This window comes from Oryza glaberrima, chromosome 8 (assembly GCF_000147395.1).
Source record: "Oryza glaberrima chromosome 8, OglaRS2, whole genome shotgun sequence".
NCBI lineage: Eukaryota > Viridiplantae > Streptophyta > Magnoliopsida > Poales > Poaceae > Oryza > Oryza glaberrima.
This window is the reverse complement of record NC_068333.1, coordinates 24,595,453-24,616,909: the sequence shown is the minus strand read 5'-3', so window position 1 is coordinate 24,616,909 and position 21,457 is coordinate 24,595,453. Positions and strand designations below refer to the sequence as shown.

Genomic DNA, 21,457 nt, shown 5'->3' with positions numbered 1-21,457 from the left:
AAAGTTTTTGAATCTCAAGTTAAAATTTTTTAAATCTGAGTTGAAAGTTTTCAAGTCGAAGTTGAAAGGTTTCAAGTTAGAGTTAAAAGTATTCAAATCTGGGTTGAAAGTTTACACTTATATGGAAAAATTCGGAAAAAAAACTAACCGTGTCTTGTCGCCTATTGGGCCGTGTGGGCCGGCGCGTGCGCGCCAATTAGCATTCCTGCACAGAGTCCACGTCTGCGGTGAAGAAAAAAATAAAAAGAGAAACAGAGGAAACAGGAGGGTGACGTGGACAGAAGGGATGTCGGGATGGCGGTAGACGTGGCGCGACGGCCATCGGCTACTCCGCATCCCCTCTCCGCCACTCCTCGCCCGGCTCTCCCCCCAACCAAAAACCCAACCCCGACGACCCACGCCGCCACCTCTCCACGCTCTCTCTCTCGCGCGCGCAAATGGCGTCGTCGACCAGCCTCGCCACGCTGCCCTCGCAGCTCGCCTCCCCCGCCCGCCGCGCCGCCCTCTCCCGGTCCGCTACCGCGCGGCCGCGCCACCACCACCACCCCCTCCTCCGCGCACCGCCCAAAGGTACAATACCTATCCCGTTTCCGCCTTCCCCTCGCCTGCAGTTGCGGATGATCGTGTGAGGTAAACGAAGTTTGGGGGGTTCTCCAGGCTGCAGGCTGGTGGTGACCTGCAACGCGCAGACGGCGGTCCCGACCAGCATTGCGCAGGGCACGCCCGTCAGGCCGACCAGCATCCTGGTGGTCGGCGCCACCGGGACGCTGGGACGGCAGGTGGTCAGGCGGGCGCTGGACGAGGGCTACGACGTGCGCTGCCTCGTCAGGCCCCGCCCGGCGCCGGCCGATTTCCTCCGCGACTGGGGCGCCACTGTGGTCAATGTAGGTTTCCACTGTTTTCCTTGCTGCTATATCAACCTCACTGTTCAATGTTTATCCGCCTCATGCCCATTTCTGTTTGCTGATTTAGGCCGATCTCAGCAAGCCAGAGACCATTCCCGCGACGCTTGTTGGTATTCATACCGTCATCGATTGTGCTACAGGGCGTCCCGAAGAGCCCATTCGGACGGTATGTTGTTAGCATTTCTTTAAGCATAATGTGATACTTCTGTATTCCTGTCCTGAAGTTGATTCTTGCTGAAGTGTATTTGTACTATTGTTGAGTCGTGACTAAAGCTAATCACATTGCTTTTAATATATCACGTAATTGTGATGTAGTCCTTATACTGTGAGTCCTGTGACATATATGCTGTAGAGTCGTTGAGTGAATTTGGTTTCCGTTTTGCTAATAGTTGTTCTATTTAGGTAGATTGGGAAGGAAAGGTTGCTCTAATACAATGTGCTAAGGCCATGGGAATTCAAAAGTATGTGTTCTACTCTATTCATAACTGTGACAAGCACCCAGAGGTTCCCTTGATGGAAATCAAGCATTGTACAGAGAAGTTTATTCAGGATGCCGGTCTGGATTATCTCATCATCCGTTTGTGTGGTTTCATGCAGGTAAATGTGTTCCTTCTGTGGGGTTCTATATATTTGGCCAGGAAATTGATTTGTTTTCGAATATAAACAAGGGTAGTTAATTGTTTCCTGAAACGAATTCTGTCAAATGTTGGTCTGAATAGGGCCTAATTGGGCAATATGCTGTGCCCATACTAGAAGAGAAGTCAGTATGGGGAACTGATGCTCCTACCCGGATTGCTTACATGGATACCCAGGTTTATCTTTCTCCTTCTCCATTGAAAGATGAATATGTGACCTATTTGTAACATTATCTCTTCAAAGTCCCTTCCTTTGATACAACATCCCTCGTGTGATTGTAGGACGTTGCTCGACTGACGTTTATTGCCATGCGGAATGAGAAGGCTAGCAAGAAGCTCTTAACTTTTGCCGGACCACGTGCCTGGACAACTCAAGAGGTAGTATACTGTACACTGTTCTAATGACGTCAATTCTTTTTTTAAGGATGTAAATACATATTTGGTTTCCATGAATAAATTGCACAGCATGTTTATTCTTGACTGGAAATATACTCCCTCTGTCAGAAATATATGTCGTTTTGCAAAATGTGCAGCTGAACTTCCTTATCTTTGTCCACCAACATATCAAATGGTATTAGGCTTGTCATATGTACATATTTGGCTTCCATGAAAGCCTGTCATGAAAATTTTTGCTGGAATTTTCTGTGGCGCATCTGTTTTAGTTTTCCAGTGTGTGTGTGTGTTTATGTGGTATATTTTGGGGATAGGAAGGGCTTTTAACCCCTAACCCTCCCCGTGTAGTACTATATTATTTATTCTTAATGAAATAGCACAGAGCTCTTCTGCGTGTTCAATGGAAAAAATTGCAATATACTAATTTATGTTCACAAGCATATTCATATAAATGTAAAGGTCAAAGTTGCATGTGGAGACTATATTGTTGTCCAAAATGTCATGAATTCTTCAAGAGATGGGAGTACTAATCTTGTATTTCCTGCTCTTAATTTCGTTTTCAATGTCAGAATGTACCAAATGATGGCTTCTGAGAGTTGGAATACTATCATTTACTCAACTATTGTATTGTTTTTTTACTCAGGTGATTACACTGTGTGAGCGGTTGGCTGGCCAAGATGCCAACGTTACTACTGTCCCTGTTGCAGTGTTGAGATTTACTCGTCAGTTGACACGGTTCTTCCAGTGGACAAATGATGTGGCTGACAGACTGGCATTCTCAGAGGTTACACTCTAGACTTATCTAAATAGTGCACTTGATTTTTCAGTAATTATAAAATTGTCAAGGCTTATGAAAATTAATAACTAGTATTTAATTGTTATAATTCAGGTCCTCTCCAGTGACACAATTTTCTCAGTTCCAATGAATGATACATACCAGCTTCTTGGGGTAGATTCAAAGGATATTCTCACCTTAGAGAAGTATTTGCAAGATTACTTCACTAACATTTTAAAGAAATTGAAGGATCTCAAGGCACAGTCCAAGCAAACTGACATATTCTTTTGACAAGAAGGATATCTACAAACCTATGGATATATTTTCTGATGCAGATCTGTGCTTCAAAACACAGATGAGTGAATACAAATTTTCTTGTATATCTGTTGTTGTGGTATGTGCAAGAAGTGCATGCTATTAGGTTATGTCTACAGAATCCCAACTATTGAACTATCAGGTCATGTATATAGGATCTCAACTATTGAACTATCAAAGACCTGGAGTTTGTGTAGATCAGACCTAAATTCATGAATTCACAGTCAGCTTCTGCTTTTCTATAATCACGCGTTTTAGCATGACTAGTGAACCAGAATGTATTGTATTATCTTGGGATAGACTAAAGATGAATTATTGTTTTTAATCTGTACTATGACAAACAATAAAAATTGCATAACAATTAAAGAAAGAGATGCACATGAAATTTCCTTGGACCTTTGGAGAAGGCCTACCTGGCTTACCTATGAAGAGGAAACAAATGAGGCCATGACATCCAGTGATAAATACAATCTTGCTACTTAATACCATAAATTTTGTGTGTTAATGTCCTAGATTTGTGTTGCAACAGATCAATTTAAAATCCTCAAAGGAGCCATAAGCAGCAAAGCTTTCTAGCCTCAAATAGTGTACCGCACATTTTATATTCCAAATGAATGTTTTGCTTATTACCTGGGGGTGGGGGTGGGGGTGGGGGTGGGGGTTAAAGTTTGATTTCTTTTCCCCTTTATGATTGGCACATATCAGACCAACTCTGGTGTTTACTTCTATTTTAGACCTTGCGGCTGGAGCTGGCATATTTCCTATATAGGCCAGATCCACCTCATAAGGAGTGTATCAGTGTACAAATCACAATCATTATGAGTTGTTGAAACAACACTACTATTTGTAAATCAGATAACTAAGCTTAATCTCTATCCCTGAAAAAAAATCTGCACTACCATCCCAGATAGACGCACCAAAATGTATTTTCTCATAAGACAAAAAATATACTTTTGTTACTGAAGCACGGATATACTTTTTCTATTGATGTATTTTCATCTGTTCAAATGTCCTGCATATTTGTTGACTTCACGTATATATATGATATCATTTTGATATTAGTGAGATTGGTGGTTCTGTCATAGTAAATTGGCAACATGAACTATGCCAACATTTTGTTTTTTTCACTAGAAAGGCAATAGTGCAGACATCTCATGGAATAATGACATTGTGAACCTCAGTAGTATGTGAACATTGAATGCACAACACAAATTAGATCAAAACTTTTGTCTCTTCATGTATGAACATTTCTGTACACTACATATACAAATGGGAAGGATCGGCAAATCCTTTAAAAGGCGGATACCGATCACATGCTATCAAGAATGACAGAGGAGTATCTATGAGCTAAGAATGTTAAGGAGAGTAACCCTGCTCTGGAGCAATCTCCTGAACACAAGTCCAGCCCCAGCCTCAAGATCTCCGATGCAGCACTCTAACACCTGCAACTGTTCCTCACTGCAAACAACTGAGTTTTTCTTCAGGAATGCCTTGGAGATGATAGACATTTTTGGTGTTGCGATTTGCTTCGATAAGAGGTCCATTGATGACTCAAGTACAGAGGTTGTGATCTCTCTAGCCTTGCTCAAGAGCTTGACCATCTTGTCATCCTCCTTGTCTGAGGTAACCTTCTTCACAGTCTTCTTGAAATGCTTTTTTGCCTTCTTCATCAAGCGAATGTATGACTGGATCTTAGCTTGAACAACTGCATCATCTCCTTTTCTAAGAGATACTTGCATATCTTGGATGATGGCCTTCAACTCAGCAAACACCTCATGCATAGCATTGCAGAGATCCAGTAGCTCAAGGGAGCATTCCATTTCTCCATCCAACAACTTCCTTTGCTGGGATGAGCAAATTTGGTTGCTAGGCAGGCACATGATGCCCTCAACAGAGCTGTAGATATCCTCAAGCCTCTTTAAACCATCGGAGAGGATATCAATGGTCATCGAGGTTGAAGAGATGGATGCCTCTACGATGTGAAGCTCTTCTTCAACTTTGGAATGAGTCCTAGAAGGCAAGCTAATTGATCTTTGGTGGCAAGCCATATCTGTTGATGTAATTCTTGTTGTGTTGTGGCTGAGGAGATGGGAAGGAGAGTCCAAGCTTTGGTTTGATGTGTTTGGCCTTCTGCCAAGGCCTATTTATACAGAGGAACTGCACGAGACAGCATCGTTTGGTTTACAGACAAGTAGAATCCCTCCAGTTCATCTCCCAGATGCTGTCTATCAAGGTCTGAGATCTGGTAGCAGCATATAGAATCTATTCTGTCACTCATGTGTAGCTGCATATATTAGTGCACTACATATCCTCCCAATGAACTATCACATTGTCATGTTCCAACTATTGGAAGCAAGAATCAGAAGGTTAGTTCACTCTATTGGTGGATCTTGACATTATTGCGTTTTCAAGATGTTACTTTAAGGGAGTGGTACTGAGTATTGTTGGTGATAGGTGTGTCTTCTAGTTTTTAGTGTGCTTGCTAATTTAAATATTGTTTTATTATGTGCAATCCATGCCGCTCACACGTTCAACCTCGTGCATTGGAGCTGGCTTGTCTTAGCTCTGGTAGCAAGATCCACTGCTCAAGGATCCTTTGCTTCTTGTTGAGTTAGCACATAGCATCTGAATAGTGAGGCCGTATTATAGTAAATCATTTCGAAGCTGAACTTGAAAATTCTGCTAACTGCTTCTCTAACAGTCAATAATGATGAGCATATTGTTAGAAAATTAGGTATTTATATCAAACATGCATAAACAGTGTAATCAACAATAGGAAGTGGACAAATACTTTGTTTTTGTTTCTCAACTGAGTTTCTGTACAATTCCTTTCATATATGTACACATCAAAATTTTGTTCCAGTGATCAGCAAATCCTCTAAAAGGCGGATACTAATCGCATGGGATCAGAGTTGGTGTATGATCTATCTACAAGCTGAGAGTGTTGAGAAGAGAAACTCTGCTCTGGATTGATTTTCTGAACAGATTCTCGACTCCAGTCTCTAGATCAACAATGTCTAACTCCAACACCTGCAATTGCTCCTCCTCACAGACAAGCCTTCTTTTCTGGAATGTCTTGGAGACAAGAGACCATTTGCTAGAGCTTGGCAAAGCAATCTGCTTCGACAGGAGATGTGATGACGACTCGAGCATTGACAGAGCTATCTCTCTAGCTTCAGCCAACAGCTTGATCACACTGCAGCTCTCCTGATCTGCTGAAGAAGACTTCTTGCTGATATGCTTGAACTGTTTTCGCCCCTTCTTGGTGAGGCGGATGTAAGACTGTATCTTGGCTTGGACAGCTGCATCATCTCCTCTCTTGACAGCCAGCTGCATGTCCTGGATGCATGCCTTGAGCCCGGAAAAGCTCTCGTGAATGGCATTGCAGAGGTCTAGCACGACGAGAGAGCCTTCTAACTCTTGCTCCACTGCTTTCCTCTGCAGTGGTTGGCAAAGGAGAGCTTGGCTGCTGGGCAGACACATGATCTCATCGATGCAGTTGTAGATACTCCCAAGCTTCTTCCAGCCACTGCTCATCGTCTTGATGGTTGAACTGGGTGAGGAAATGGTCACCTTTAGACTCTGCAGCAGTTCTTCAGCATTGGTTTCATTGGAGCAAGGGCTGGATGGCACACTCGCAGATCTGAGGTGGAATGCCATGGCTGCAGTGGAAGCTTATCCTTTTTCTCTTCTCTGTGGAAGTGAAGATGAGAAGAATGCTGTGCTGCAATGGTGTCGACCCGGCTATAGCTTTCCTCTATATATACAAAGAGGCAGAAGCAATGGCATCCCTCACCGTGTAGACAACAATGAAATCTCAATAATAATGAAGTGCTTTGCTGCTGCAACAGACGCCACCCATCTCCTCGACAGGCTTATGTTTTTTTATGTTTCCCAACCAAGTGTAGAGGCATCTCTAGCTCAGCTTACAATGCTGTCATGTCCTGATTATTGGCGGCAAGTTCACCTGCACAAGTGTATAGTCTAATGTAATATTCAGATCCAGATCATGAGAAGGATGAGCCTTGCTCACAGGAGCAGCAGTTGACTTCTCTCTCCAGGCTCCAAACCGTGTTTCTTATCTGGTAGAATCTGCTCACTGATCTTGCAGCATTGCATCACTGGCTTGCCTGCTGTGCTCACAGCATTTAGCATCTGTTGCAATCTCAAGATGATTCCACGTGCTGTCCAAATTTCTGGTCAATTAGGCTGCCTAACTGAATCACAATGTCATGTTCCAGTTATTGGCAGCAGGAATCAGCATGGCAGCTTACTCTAGCGTTGAGCCTTTGTCATACGTGCAAGCTCCAGCATTTATCCAATGGAGATTGCTAATCGAGTAGTGTTATTGCAACTTGCCATCTGATTGAAGAATAATTTATCAACAACCATACGAGCTGGCAATCTGTCATGGTGCTATATGCAAGGCAAGATCCACTGCAGAAGGATCTTGTGCCTGTACTTGAGGCACGTCACATGTGAATAGTAATTACATGGGCATCTCACGGTAAAGCTTTGTAAATCTAATATTTGAACTCTGCATTACTACTGATCTCTATATTATAACAGCCAAGATCGATGAAGAAAATTCTTATTAAGTTACTATTTCCTTTCGTGAACAAGTTTCATCTGAAGAACTCAAAATGTCAGGTGATTGTTCAGTTGACATCCATGTGGAATGAGGGGGAAAAGGAAGACAGTGAAATTAAACAAAAGGAATAAATCCTTTGTTTTTCAATCGCATAAATTTCTGTACATTTCCTCTCATTTATGTACACATGACAAAATTGATTCAATGATCAGCAAATCCTCTAAAAGGCGGATGCCAATCACAGGGGATTAGAGTTGGTGTATGATCTATCTACAAGCTAAGAGCATTCAAAAGAGAAACTCTGCTCTGGATCAATCTCCTGAACAAAGTCTCAACTCCGCTCTGAAGATCAACGATGTCCAACTCCAACACCTGTAATTGCTCCTCCTGGCATGTAACCCTTGTTTTCTGGAATGCCTTAAGAGACCACTTGCTGGAACTCGGCACCGCAATCTGCTTTGACAGGAGATGCAAAGTTGATTCAAGCACTGAGAAAGTGATCTCTCTGGCATCAGCCATCAGCTTGACCACCCTGCAGCTCTCCTGATCAGCTGAACTAGCAGGCTTCTTGTTGATCTTCTTGCACTGTTTATGTGCCTTCTTGGTCAGGCGGGTGCAAGACTGAACATTGGTCTGAACTGCTGCATCTTCTCCTCTCTTGATGGCCAACTGCATCTCCTGGGTGGTTGCCTTGAGCTCAGAGAAGCTCTCTTGCATGGCGTTGCAGAGGTCAAGCAAGGTGAGAGACCGCTCCAGCTCTTTCTCCACTTCTCTCCTCTGCTGATGCTTGCAAAGGCTAGCTTGGCTGCTGGGCAAGCACATGATCTCATCCATGCAGCTGTACACATCTGTAAGCCTCCTGAAACCATTGCACATTGTTTCCATGGTTGCAGAGGGTGAACAGATGATCTCCCTGAGGCTCGCCAGCTGTTCTTCGATGTTGGTTTCATTGGAGCAAGGGCTGGAAGGCACACTCGCGGATCTGAGGTGGAATACCATGGTTGGGATGGAAGCTGATGACTCGTTTCTCTCTAGAAATGGAAGAGAACAGACTGCTTTGCAATGTTGTCAACAGCAAACCATGGCTTCTCTATATATAACGAAGGAGGGAGAAGCAGTCTCATTACTGGACCAGCAGACAGAAAGAATCTCTCTAATAATTGGCGAAGCCTTGTGCTGCAACAGAAGCCACCATCTGCACGACAGGTTTCTGTTTCTTTAATATTTGTATGCTTTGCTCAATGCACAAAGCATCTCTTCTCTAATTGAGCTTGCATTGAGGTGGCTATCATGCCTCGCTGGCCAGAAACTGGAGACAAACTCATCTGCACGAGCGTGTCAGTTTAGTTTAATGTCAGATCCATATCGTGAGATTGGTGAGTAAAGCAATGCAGTGCAGTGAGAGGAGATGAGCTGTTTTCGCTGTTGCAACCGTGCAAAGGAGGAGTTGACTTGACATCATGTGTCATCTGTTGCTGGTCGCAGATATCATAGTGTGTTATTGCCAGCAGGAATCAGCATGGCAGCTAACTCGTAGTCATAGTGCAGAGCCTTGTCATACATGCATGCTGCAGCACTTCTTTAATGGAGAATGCTAATCGAGTTGTGTTGTTTCCAACTTGCCATCTGTGCTACTCCATCTTCTTGCGGAACAATTTATCAAGAACTATATCAGCCGGCTAACTGGCAATCTGTCATGCTGCTATCAATTATATGCATGGCAATATCCATTGAAGAAGGGTCTTGCGCCTGTTCTTGAGGCACATCTCATGTGAATAGCAATGACGTGTCCATCTCACGGTAAAAGCTTTGCGAATAAAATATTTGAACAGTGCAATTATACTAATTTCTTTATTATAACAACCAAGATAGATGAAGAAAATTCTGATTAAATTGCTATGTACCCTCTTGAACAAGCTTCAGCTGAAGTATTCAAAATGATAGATGATTGTTCACCTGCCATCCATGTCGATTGAGGGGAAAAGGGAAGTAAGACAGTGAAATAAGACAGAAGGAAAAATCCTTTGTTTTTCATTCGAGTGAATTCTGTACATTTCCTCTCATTTATGTACACTACTATACATCCAAAAATTGTTTCAATGATCAGCAAATCCTCTAAAAGGCAGACGCCAGTCACAGGGGATCAGAGTTGGTGTATGATCTATCTACAAGCTAAGAGCATTCAAAAGAGAAACTCTGCTCTGGATCAATCTCCTGAACAAAGTCTCAACTCCGCTCTCAAGATCAACGATGTCCAACTCCAACGCCTGTAATTGCTCCTCCTGGCATGTAACCCTTGTCTTCTGGAATGCCTTGGAGACAAGAGACCACTTGCTTTGACTTGGCATCGCAATCTGCTTTGACAGGAGGTGCAAAGTTGATTCAAGCACCGAGAGAGCGATCTCTCTGGCATCAGCCAGCAGCTTGACCACCCTGCAACCCTCCTGGTCTTCTGAAGCAGACTTCTTGTTGATCTTCTTGAACTGTTTCTGCGCCTTCTTGGTCAGGCGGGTGTAAGCCTGAACCTTGGACTGAACTGCTGCATCATCACCCCTCTTGATGGCCAACTGCATCTCCTGGGTGCTCGCCTTGAGCTCAGAGAAGCTCTCTTGCATGGCGTTGCAGAGGTCAAGCAAGGCGAGAGACCGCTCCAGCTCTTGCTCCACAGCTCTCCTCTGCTGAAGCCTGAAGCTGGGCAAGCACATCATCTCATCCATGCAGCTGTACACATCTGTAAGTCTCCTGAAACCATTGCACATTGTTTCAATTGTTGCAGAGGGTGAGGAGACGATCTCCTCGAGGCTCTGCAGCTGTTCTTCGACGTCGGTTTTGGCAGAGCGAGGGCTGGAAGGCGCACTCGCGGATCTGAGGTGGAATGCCATGGCTGGGATGGAAGCTGATGACTTGTTTCTCTCTGGAATTGGAAGAGAAGAGGAGATAACTCAAGACTGCTTCGCAATGTTGTCGACACCAAACCATGGCTTCTCTGTATATATAACCAAGGAAGGAGAAGCAGGTCTCATTGCTGGACCAGCAGACAGAAAGAATCTCATTGATAATTGACGATCACTTGTGCTGCAACAGAACTACAGAAGCAACAGGTTTCTGTTTCTTTAATCTCTATCATTATATGCTTTGCTCGATGCAAGAGGCAGCATCTCTACTGATTGAATGAACTTGTGAGATAGTACTAGTAGATGACTAGCTGTCATGTCTCACCTGAAACTGGAGACAAACACTCATCTGCACGAGCGCGTGAAACTTCAGTTTAATGCCAGGTCCAGATCGTGTGAGATCTGTGATGAGCAAGCAATGCCAATGCAATGCAGTGAGAAGAGATGAGCTGTGGTTGCTGTTGCAACCGTGCAAAGAGTTTGACTTTGCCTCGTGTGCATATCTATCTGTCCGTTGGAAGCAGATATCGCAGTGTATTTGGTTGGCTTACGCTTTCTGTATTACTACACGATGATTCCATCCATAATTGCCTTCGTGCGCATGGCTGGTTTGTTTCACCTCAATCTCGAGATGATCCGTGTGTTGAACAATAACTAAGCTTATCGGGCTGTCATGTTTGCTAACTTTTTTTTTATTAATCGTCCGCAAATAATCCACAAGGGCGTCTAATATGCGATAATGCGAAGTTGCAAACCAACTCGCTTGTCCTCGCGTTCGTTCAGGAACATTAGTACGCTATTTTGATCTACTCCCTCCTTTTCCTTAAATATTTGATACCGTTAACTTTTTTAAACATGTTTGACCATTCGTCTTATTTAAAATTTTTTGTGAAATATGCAAAACTATATGTATACATAAAAGTATATTTAATAATAAATCAAATGATAGGAACAAAATTATTAATTGTTTCCTGCATTTGCTTTTAAGACTTGATTAATGATGTACTTAAGTAAACCCTTAATTCTGAACATGAAAAAAAGAAGCGCTTTACAATGCAAAAAGAGAGAAAAATCTATATTTATAGCCGCACCGACTTCAAATGTCTTACTTCCTCCGTTTCACAATGTAAATCATTCTAGCATTTTCCACATTCATATTGATACTAATGAATCTAGACATATATCTATCTAGATTCATTAACATCAATATGAATGTGGGAAATGCTAGAATAACTTACATTGTGAAACGGAGGGAGTATTGTTTGACTTATGATTATAAAATTTGAATTTTAGAACTAAATTTTGAATTTGATTTGTTTGTTTTTTTTCATCGTAGTTTATTTCACAACATTTGTTTTTGAATCGCTAAGGACACGTATATAACAATTTTCCTTAAAAATAAGCGATTCGGATAAGCATATGAATAAGAGAAACAATGGGGCTGCAAATGACTCCACCCCTTCAACCGTATCTATGGGCATGTTCAGATTGATGACATTTCCAACCATAGCATTATTTGGTAAAATTGACAATTATGTAGCTACGTTTAGTTTGTTACCAAATATTGACAATGTGTATATAATTTTGGCAACATTAATAAGCCAATTCTACCAAAACTTTGGCAATGTTGACAATTTGCTAAAATTTTGGTAAAGTTTATTTCGACACCAATCTAAACAGACCCTATATAAGAGTATACTACAAGATATAAATAGTTTTCTAACTATGCAGAGTTGTTCAAATTTTTACAGAAAAAGAATTGTTGTTAGCAATGTAGTTTCATGGGCCAAACTGAAGGATAGCGAGACCATCCGGCCCACAGGAAGCCCATGAATCCACTCAGTACCCCACTCGTTCCCCAATCCACGTGTCTTCGTCTCACCACTCGCCACCACCCCCCACCGGAGAAGAAGAAGAGGAGCGAGGAGATGCGCCGCTCGCCGCCGGCTGCCGGTGAGGCCGCGACCACCCTTCCCGCCGCTACCCCCGTGCTGGAAGGCAGCCCCCGACAAGATCGCGGAGGTCTCCATCAGTTCTGGCGGAGGTATCCCACTAACCCTAACTCAATAGCACACGGTATCTGCGGTATCTTCGCAATGCCTTGCGTTCCCAGCCGAATCCTTCGCGGCCATCCTGTTGAGACCTGAGTAAACAAGCGAATGTTCAGGGCCAATGGATAATTCCTTGTGATTCTGCATTCATCGAACATTTTTTTTTTGTTGGCGTCATCAAATAATTCCGCACGTATTTCACAGATCACATGCTGTCTTTTCTTTTGCAGACTATATTCGGAGCAAAGCACAACTGCACAAGGGCAACAGTACTGACATGGATAATCGCATAGAGGTTGAAATCAGAAGCATGCAAGGATTTTCATGACACTGAGTTTGGCCAAAACTTTTGTTCACTATTATGTATGGAGTTTTCTGTACATTTCTACTTATATATATACAATGTGAAAGATCAACAGATCCTTTAAAAGGCGGATGCCAATCGCTGGGTGTCGAGTGAAGATTCTGGAGTATCTATGAGCTAAGAATGTTGAGGAGAGAAACTCTGCTCTGGACCAATTTCCTGAACAGATGTCCTGCTCCGCTCTCAAGATCTCCGATGCTGCACTCTAACACCTGCAATTGCTCCTCCTCGCAAATAACTACTTTCTTCTTGTTGAATGCCTTGGAAACAAGTGATTGTTTGGGCATTTCGATTTGCTTTGACAGGAGATGCAGTGTGGACTCCAGCATAGAGGTTGATATATCTCTAGCCTCCCTCAATAGCCTGGCCATCCTGCAATCCTCCTTTTCATAAGTAACCTTCTTTGCAGTCTTGAAATGTTTCTTTGCCTTCTTCAACAAGCGGTAGTATGATTGGGTCTTGGATTGAACAGCTGCATCATCTCCTTTTCTCAGGGCCACTTGCATATCTTGAATGATGGCCTTCAACTCTGTGAAGTCCTCATGCATCACGTTGCATAGATCCAATAGCTCAAGGGAGCATTCCATTTCTCCATCCAACAATTTTCTTTGTTGGGAGGAGAAAGCTTGGTTGCTAGGAAGGCACATGATCTCCTCAATAGAGCTATAGATGTTGGCAAGCCTCCTCAAACCCTCACACATTGTATCAAGGGTCATGGAGGGTGAAGAGATGCATGCATCTAGGATGCACAGCTCCTCTTCAACCTTAGAGTGAGGCCTAGAAGGCAAACTAATTGATCTCTGGTGGAAAGCCATTTCTGTCGCTAGAACTCTTGTCTCCCTATTGAGTCTGAGAGATGAGAAAGAGAGGGAAGTTTTGGTTTGATGTTTCTAGCTTTGTGCTGAGGCCTATTTATACAGAGATGTGCAACACACAGCATCAATTGGATGGTAGACAAACAGAATCCTGCCAGTTCACCTCCCGATGCTATCTATCATGGTTTGAGATCTGGCTGCAGCATATAGTCTTGTATGCTCAATATTTTAATGCACTGCGTCTATCTTCCAAGTCAGCTATCACATTGTCATGTCCCAACTATTGGCAGAAAAAGCCAGCAGGTTAGTTCAGTCTACCGGTGGATTTTGGCATTATTGCATGTTATCAAGGGATTATTTTAATAAAGTGTTACCAGAGTATTATTATTGCCAAGCGTGTTATCTATTTTTTAATGCTTTTGTTAATTTCAACAAGTGTTCTATTGTGTACAATCCATGCCGCTTACACGCTTAACCTCGTGTATTGGAGCTGGCCTGTTTTACCTGCAGCAGCAAGATCCACTTTACATGGATCAGTTGCTTGCTAGTGAGGCAACAAACGGCATCAGACTGGCATGACCCACATGGCCATTTTTCATAGCCCTATGGCGCATCATATATCAATTTGCCTGTAAGAAATAAAAGAAATGAAAGTAATATCGCTAACTTGCCCATATATTTCATAAGTCATATGCCATGGCAATTATATTGACATTGAATTGCATAACCCATCATGTAACTCTGCAACACGCGAGGATCAAGTGCACGACAAGAATTGGATCAAAACTTTGTCTCTTTTCATGTATTTTCTTTGCTGTACAGTAAGCCTATAACATATACAAATGGGAAGGATCAGCAAATCCTTTAAAAGACGGATGCCAATCGCAGGGTCTTAAGAGTGTCAGATCTTGAGGAGTATTTATGAGCTAAGAATGTTGAGGAGAGTAACCCTGGTCTGGATCAATCTCCTGAACAGAAGTCCTGCTCCAGCCTCAAGATCTCCGATGCAGCACTCTAATGCCTGCAACTGCTCCTCATTGCAAATCACCAGGTTTTTCTTCTGGAATGCCTTGGGGATGAGAGATGATTTTGGCATCGTAATTTGCTTTGACAAGAGGTACAATATTGACTCGAATAGTGAGGTAGTGATCTCTCTAGCCTCGCTCATCAGCTTCACTATCCTGCAGTCGTTGTCTGAGACAACCTTCTTCACAGTCTTCTTGGAATGCTTCTTCGCGTTCTTCATCAAGCGGATGAATGACTGGATCTTGGCTTGAACAACTGCACCATCTCCTTTTCTGAGATGTACTTGCAGATCTTGGATGATGACCTTCAACTCGGTGAAGACCTCACTCATAGAGTTGCAGAGATCCAGTAGCTGAAGGGAGCATTCCATTTCTCCATCCAACAACCTCCTCTGTTGGGATGAGCAAATTTGGTTGCTAGGCAGGCACATGATCTCCACAATGGAGCTGTAGATGTCCCCAAGCCGCCTCAAACCATCAGAGACCACCTCGATGGTCGTGGAGGGTGATGAGATGCATGCCTCTATGCTGTGCAACTCATCTTCAACTTTGGAGAGAGGCCTAGAAGGCAAGCTAATTGATCTTTGGTGGAAAGCCATGTCTGTTGCTAGCTCTGCCTCTTTGTGCTGAATCCAAGAGATGAGAAGGAAAGGAAACTGATGGTATGATGTGTCTAGCTTTGTGCTGAGGCCTATTTATTCAGGGGATGTGCTAGACACAGCACCATTTGGTTGGTAGACAAACAGAATCATTCCAGTTCAGCTCCCTGATGCTGTCTATCATGGTATGAGATCTGGCAGCAGCAATAAACAGCATATGGAATCTCTCGTGTTCTGTTCTCATTTTTAATGTACTGGCATCTATCTTCCAAGAGAGTTATCACATTGTCATGTCTCAACTATCAGCAGCAAGAACCAACAGGTTAGTTCGCTCTACCTGTGGTTTTTGGCATAATTGCATGCTCTCAAGGGATTATTTTAATTGATTGCTACAACAGTGTTATTGTTATTACATGTGTTATCTATTTTTTATGCTCTTGTTAACAACTGATTGTTCTATTATGTGCAATCAGAGGCTCTTGCACGCTTAGTCCCGTGTTTGGTAGCTGGCCTGTTTTAGCTGCTGCAGCTAGATCCATGCTGCCTGCACGCTTAATCTCATGTATTGTAGTTGGCTTGTTTTAGCTGCAGCAGCAAGATCCACTTTACATGGATCCTTTGCTTGCTAGTGAGGCAACAAATGTCATCGTAGCGACATGACCCACTTGGCCATTTCATTGCCCCATGGTATACCATAGATCAATTTGACTGTAAAAAGAAAAGAAATCAAAGTAATATCGTTACATATATTTCATAATTCATGTGCCATGCCCTTGTCATGAAAAGTATATTAATCACAAAGGCAATAATATTGATATCGCTTGCATATTCACATCATGTATCTCAGAGATATGTCAGGACGAGTGCAGGGCAAGAATTAGATCAAAATTTTGTCTCTTTCATGTGTGTTTTCTTTTCTGTACAGTGAGCCTATAACATATACAAATGGGAAGGATCAGCAAATCCTTTAAAAGACGGATGCCGATCGCAGGGTCTTAAGAGTGTCAGATCTTGACTCATCTATGAGCTAAGAATGTTGAGGAGAGTAACCCTGCTCTGGACCAATCTCCTGAACAGAAGTACTGCTCCAGCCTCAAGATCTCCGATGCAGCACTCTAATGCCTGCAACTGCTCCTCATTGCAGATCACCGAGTTCTTCTTCTGGAACGCCTTGGAGATGAGAGACAATTTTGGCAACACAATTTGCTTTGACAAGAGGTCCAGTGTTGATTCAAATAGAGAGGTAGTGATCTGTCTAGCGTTGCTCAACAGCTTGACCTTCTTGGAGTCCTCCATGTCTGAGGCAACCTTCTTCACAGTCTTCTTGGAATGCTTCTTTGCCTTCTTCACCAGCCGGATGTATGACAGGATCTTGGCTTGAACAACTGCATCATCTCCTTTTCTGAGAGACACTTGCAGATCTTGGATGATGGACTTCAACTCGGTGAAGACCTCGTTCATAGCGTTGCAGAGATCTAGTAGCTCAAGGGAGCATTCCATCTCTCTGTCAAACAACTTCCTTTGCTGTGATGAGCAAACTTGGTTGCTAGGTAGGCACATGATCTCCTCAATGGAGCTATATATATCACCAAGCCTCCTCAAACCATCAGAGATCATCTCGATGGTCTTGGAGGGTGATGAGACACATGCCTCTATGCTGTGCAACTCATCTTCAACCTTGGAGAGAGGCCTTGAAGGCAAGCTAATTGATCTTTGGTGGAAAGCCATGTCTGTTGCTAGAACTCTGCCTCTTTGTGTTGAAACCAAGAGATGAGGAGGAAATGTAACTTATGGTTTGATGAGTCTAGCTTTGTGCTGAGGCCTATTTATTCAGTTGATGTGCAAGAAAAAGCATCATCTGGTTGGTAGACAAACAGAATCCTGCCAGTTCAGCTTCCTGATGCTGTCCACAATGGGTGGAGGTCTGGCAGCAGCAATAAACAGCATATGGGATCTCTCGTATGTTCAATACTTTAATATACTGCCATCTACCTTCCAAGGACTTATCACATTGTCATGTCTCAACTGTTGGCAGGAAGAAACAGCAGGTTAGTTCACTCTACATAATTGCATGCACTCAAGGCATTATTTTAATTGATTGCTTCCAGAGTGGTATTTTTTATATGTGTTTTATCTTTTTTTATGCTCTTGTTAATTTCAACATGTGTTCTATTTTGTGCAATCAGTGGTACTTGCACGCTCAACCTCATGTATGGTAGCTGGACTGTTTTAGCTGTGGCAGCAAGATCCACTGCACACGGATCCTTTACTTGCTACAAGTGCTCTATTATGTACAATACATGCTGCTCACATGCTTAACCTCGTGTATTGGAGCTGGCCTATTCTAACTGCAGCAGCAAGATCCACTATACATGGATCCTTTGCTTGCTAGTGAGGCTACAAATGGTATCAGAGTGACACAGCCCATATGGCCATTTCATGGCCCTATGGCACATCACAGATCAATTTGACTGCAAAAAAGAAAAGAAAATAATTTTGCTTGTGTGGAACATATGTTTCATAATTCATGAGCCGTTGCTATGTGTATTCGATAACAAGGCAATAATACTAATATCGCTTGCATAATCACATCATGTATCTCAGAGATATGTCTGAACCGAGTGCACAACAAGAGTTAGATCAAAACTTTGTCTCTTTCATGTATGTTTTCTTTTCTGTACAGTAAGCCTATAATAAATACAAATGGGAAGGATCAGCAAATCCTTTAAAATACGGATGCCAATCGCAGGGTCTTAAGAGTGTCACATATTGAGGAGTATCTATGAGCCAAGAATGTTGAGGAGAGTAACCCTGGTCTGGACCAATCTCCTGAACAGCAGTCCTGCTCCTGCCTCAAGATCTGCGATGCAGCACTCTAACACCTGCAACTGCTCCTCATTGCAGATCACCGCATTTTTCTTCTGGAATGCCTTGGAGATGAGAGAGAATTTTGGCATCGCAATTTGCTTAGACAAGAGGTCCAATGTTGACTCGAATAGAGAGGTAGTGATCTCTCTAGCGTTGCTCAACAGCTTGACCATCTTGGAGTCCTCCTTGTCTGAGGCAACCTTCTTCACAGTCTTCTTGGAATGCTTCTTTGCCTTCTTCACCAGCCGGATGTATGACTGGATCTTGGCTTGAACAACTGCATCATCTCCTTTTCTGAGAGACACTTGCAGATCTTGGATGATGGACTTCAACTCGGTGAAGACCTCGTTCATAGTGTTGCAGAGATCCAGTAGCTCAAGGGAGTATTCCATCTCTCTGTCAAACAACTTCCTTTGCTGTGATGAGCAAACTTGGTTGCTAGGCAGGCACATGGTCTCCTCAATGGAGCTATATGTGTCACCAAGCCTCCTCAAACCATCAGAGATCATCTTGGTGGTCTTGGAGGGTGATGAGACGTATGCCTCTATGCTGTGCAACTCATCTTCAACCTTGGAGAGAGGCCTTGAAGGCAAGCTAATTGATCTTTGGTGGAAAGCCATGTCTGTTGCTAGAACTCTTAACTCTTTGTGTTGGATCCAAGAGATGAGAAGGAAAGGGAAGTTCTGGTTTGATGTGTCTAGCTTTGTGGTGAGGCCTATTTATTCAGTTGGTGTGCAAGACACAGCATCCTTTGTATGGTAGACAAACAGAATCCTGCCAGTTGAGCTCCCAGATGCTGTCTATCATTGTTTGAGATCTGGCAACAACATATGGAATCTTTGGTGTGCTGTTCAATTGTTTAATACACTGCCATTTATCTTCCAAATGAGCTATCACATTGTGATGTCCCTACTATTAGCAGCAAGAATCGGCAGGTTAGCTCACTCTGTTAGTGGATCTTGACATGATTGCATGCACAAAACGTTTTTTTTAATGGAGTTTAAACAGCGTATTATTGGCATCATGCTTGCTATTTAGTTGTTGTATAACTGATATTATCAGAGGTACTTTATACTGCAAATTACATGCTGCTTGCGCCCTCAACCTCGTGCATTGGAGGCTTGGAGCTGACTTGTTAGCTATGGATAACTAGATCCACTGCACACGTGTGCTAAACTGCTAATTACTTCTATAACAGTCAATAATAATATCACCATCTGAGTAAATTATTATATTACTTTTGAATTTTATCTGAATGATCTGGTCCCATACGTTGCTATGCATCAAAGCATGCTTAAACAGTTAAATAAATAGCAGGAAATTAAATGATTTTTTTTTTGTTTCTCATTGAGTAAATTTCTGTACAATTCCTTTTCATTTACACATGATTATCAGCAAATCCTATAAAAGCTGGGAACTAATCATCTGGGATAAGAATTGGTATAATCTATCTACAAGCTTAGAGCATTTAAAAGTGAAACTTTGCTCTGGAACAACCTCCTGATCAATAATGTTCAACTCCTATGTCTATAGTGGTTCCTCGTTGCATAAAACTCTTTTCTTTTGCAATGTCTTGGAGACAAAAACTACTTGCTAGAAGTTGGTATCTCAATTTGCTTTGATGGGAGATGCAATAAGGACTCAATCATTGAGATATAAACCTCTCTAGCTTCACCCTGCAGCTCCCCTAGCCAGCTGAAGCATACTTCTTCCTGAACTTCTTGTATTTCTTTCGCGCCTTCTTGGTCAAACGGATGAACGATTGGATTTTGTTGCATCTTCTTAATGCTTGTCTTGAGCTCAGAAAAAAATCTCTTGGATGGCTTTGCAAAAGATCGAGGAGCACAAGGGAATCCTCGAGCTCTTGCTCCATGGCTTTCCTTTTCTGATTCTGATGAAAGATGAATTGGTTGCTTGGTATGCACGATTACCTCAATATTTTTTGTACACTCATTCAATCATCTTGAGGTCACTGAAGATTGTTTCGACAGTTGCAGAGGGTGAAGAGATGATCACCATCGAGCTCTGCATCTATTTTTCAATGTTGGTTTCTCCGGAGCGAGGATTTGAAGACATGCTTGCAGATCTGAGGTGGAATGCCATGGTTTTAGCTGAAGCCGCAATGCTCTCCTTTTGCTGATAATGGGAGAGAAAGAGTAGAGAAACTGTTTTGCAATGGTGTAGACCTGCCTACGGTTTATCTCTTATCTATAACGAAATAAGCATTGCAACAGAAAGGATCTTGTCAATAATGAAGGTTGTTCTTCTGCAACAATGCCACCCATCTCCTCGACAAGTTGATGTTTTTTCTTGTGATTAACCTGTGATGTAGGAACCGTCAGCAGCAATCTCATCTGCATGAGTGATTAGTTTAATGCCAGATCCAGATCAATGTGGACATGTGGTGAGATTGACAAGCATGCACTGAAATGGCGAGAAAGGAGCTGGTGATGTTTTCTGGTGGAAGGAACAGCTAATTGACTTCATCTCCAAGCTCCAAGCCTCCAACGTGACACACATGCTTATCTGTTCTGGACGCTGGTATGTTTCTCATGTTGGTCCACATGCTGTTCGTTTTTCTATTGATGCATTAAGCACTCCTAACTAGCCATATCACCTTTTCATGTTTCATTTTTTGGTATCAAGAATTATCATGGCAGCTTATTCTAGTGCAGGATTTCACATCCATGTGTATTCTAATATTTGTTTAACTGAGAATGCTAGCTAGTAGTATGGTTCTATGCTTGTTATTAATTAAGTAGTTGGTTTTTCAGGCACAGGTTGTGCTAATTACCGGCTGGCATGCTATTAGTCATGACAGCAAGATCTACTGTATAAAAAAACCTTGATGTGCATGAGAAAAGCATGCCAATGGAGAATGGCAGGAGTAGGTCGCCGAGAAACTTTCTGATATTTTTTAGACCATATATCAACAGATCAACCCAGCTTAACTTAGAAAGCGAACATAAGTCTTACAGCATACAGGTAAAAGCAAAAGACTGGAATCTCCAGTTTGACATCAGGACAACAAAAACCACCACATAAACAATCCTGATATAACAACCTACTATTGTTGCTTTTATGTCTTGGTCACTTGATATCTGCTGCTGTGATTTCCTCCAACTTTGCCTGCAGTCCCTTTGATATGCTTATTTTTGCACAACTCGGATCTCAATCCTGTACTAACCATTGTATGTATTTCATTTCTTAGCAAACACAAAAATTCG

The 21,457-nt window shown here is 42.5% G+C and overlaps 9 protein-coding genes across 9 annotated transcripts; 1 reads left to right on the top strand and 8 right to left on the bottom strand.

Annotated features, from left to right (window-relative positions):
* Positions 1–349: 349 nt before the first annotated feature.
* Positions 350–3,348, top strand: LOC127781380 (protein HIGH CHLOROPHYLL FLUORESCENCE PHENOTYPE 244, chloroplastic). The gene is made up of 8 exons (XM_052308328.1): positions 350–570; positions 658–884; positions 973–1,071; positions 1,308–1,502; positions 1,625–1,717; positions 1,823–1,918; positions 2,577–2,717; positions 2,823–3,348. Exons 1-8 carry the CDS (start codon positions 438–440, stop codon positions 2,997–2,999), a joined length of 1,161 nt encoding a protein of 386 aa, XP_052164288.1. The 5' UTR covers positions 350–437; the 3' UTR covers positions 3,000–3,348.
* A 646-nt stretch (positions 3,349–3,994) lies between these two features.
* LOC127782848 (uncharacterized) lies at positions 3,995–5,071 on the bottom strand. The gene has a single exon (XM_052310122.1). The coding sequence runs from the start codon at positions 5,069–5,071 to the stop codon at positions 4,364–4,366; it is 708 nt and encodes a 235-aa protein (XP_052166082.1). The 3' UTR covers positions 3,995–4,363.
* A 595-nt stretch (positions 5,072–5,666) lies between these two features.
* On the bottom strand, positions 5,667–6,735 carry LOC127782845 (uncharacterized). The gene has a single exon (XM_052310119.1). It carries the CDS (start codon positions 6,681–6,683, stop codon positions 5,952–5,954), a length of 732 nt encoding a protein of 243 aa, XP_052166079.1. The 5' UTR covers positions 6,684–6,735; the 3' UTR covers positions 5,667–5,951.
* Positions 6,736–7,771: 1,036 nt separating this feature from the next.
* On the bottom strand, positions 7,772–8,639 carry LOC127782846 (uncharacterized). The gene has a single exon (XM_052310120.1). It carries the CDS (start codon positions 8,611–8,613, stop codon positions 7,885–7,887), a length of 729 nt encoding a protein of 242 aa, XP_052166080.1. The 5' UTR covers positions 8,614–8,639; the 3' UTR covers positions 7,772–7,884.
* A 1,140-nt stretch (positions 8,640–9,779) lies between these two features.
* Positions 9,780–10,616, bottom strand: LOC127782847 (uncharacterized). The gene has a single exon (XM_052310121.1). It carries the CDS (start codon positions 10,494–10,496, stop codon positions 9,780–9,782), a length of 717 nt encoding a protein of 238 aa, XP_052166081.1. The 5' UTR covers positions 10,497–10,616.
* Positions 10,617–13,033: 2,417 nt separating this feature from the next.
* On the bottom strand, positions 13,034–13,738 carry LOC127783197 (uncharacterized). Its single transcript, XM_052310431.1, has one exon. It carries the CDS (start codon positions 13,736–13,738, stop codon positions 13,034–13,036), a length of 705 nt encoding a protein of 234 aa, XP_052166391.1.
* A 552-nt stretch (positions 13,739–14,290) lies between these two features.
* On the bottom strand, positions 14,291–15,548 carry LOC127783196 (uncharacterized). Its single transcript, XM_052310430.1, has one exon. The coding sequence runs from the start codon at positions 15,360–15,362 to the stop codon at positions 14,658–14,660; it is 705 nt and encodes a 234-aa protein (XP_052166390.1). The 5' UTR covers positions 15,363–15,548; the 3' UTR covers positions 14,291–14,657.
* A 168-nt stretch (positions 15,549–15,716) lies between these two features.
* Positions 15,717–17,090, bottom strand: LOC127783193 (uncharacterized). The gene has a single exon (XM_052310428.1). The coding sequence runs from the start codon at positions 17,088–17,090 to the stop codon at positions 16,383–16,385; it is 708 nt and encodes a 235-aa protein (XP_052166388.1). The 3' UTR covers positions 15,717–16,382.
* A 959-nt stretch (positions 17,091–18,049) lies between these two features.
* Positions 18,050–18,850, bottom strand: LOC127783195 (uncharacterized). Its single transcript, XM_052310429.1, has one exon. It carries the CDS (start codon positions 18,848–18,850, stop codon positions 18,143–18,145), a length of 708 nt encoding a protein of 235 aa, XP_052166389.1. The 3' UTR covers positions 18,050–18,142.
* Between the last annotated feature and the right edge of the window lie 2,607 nt (positions 18,851–21,457).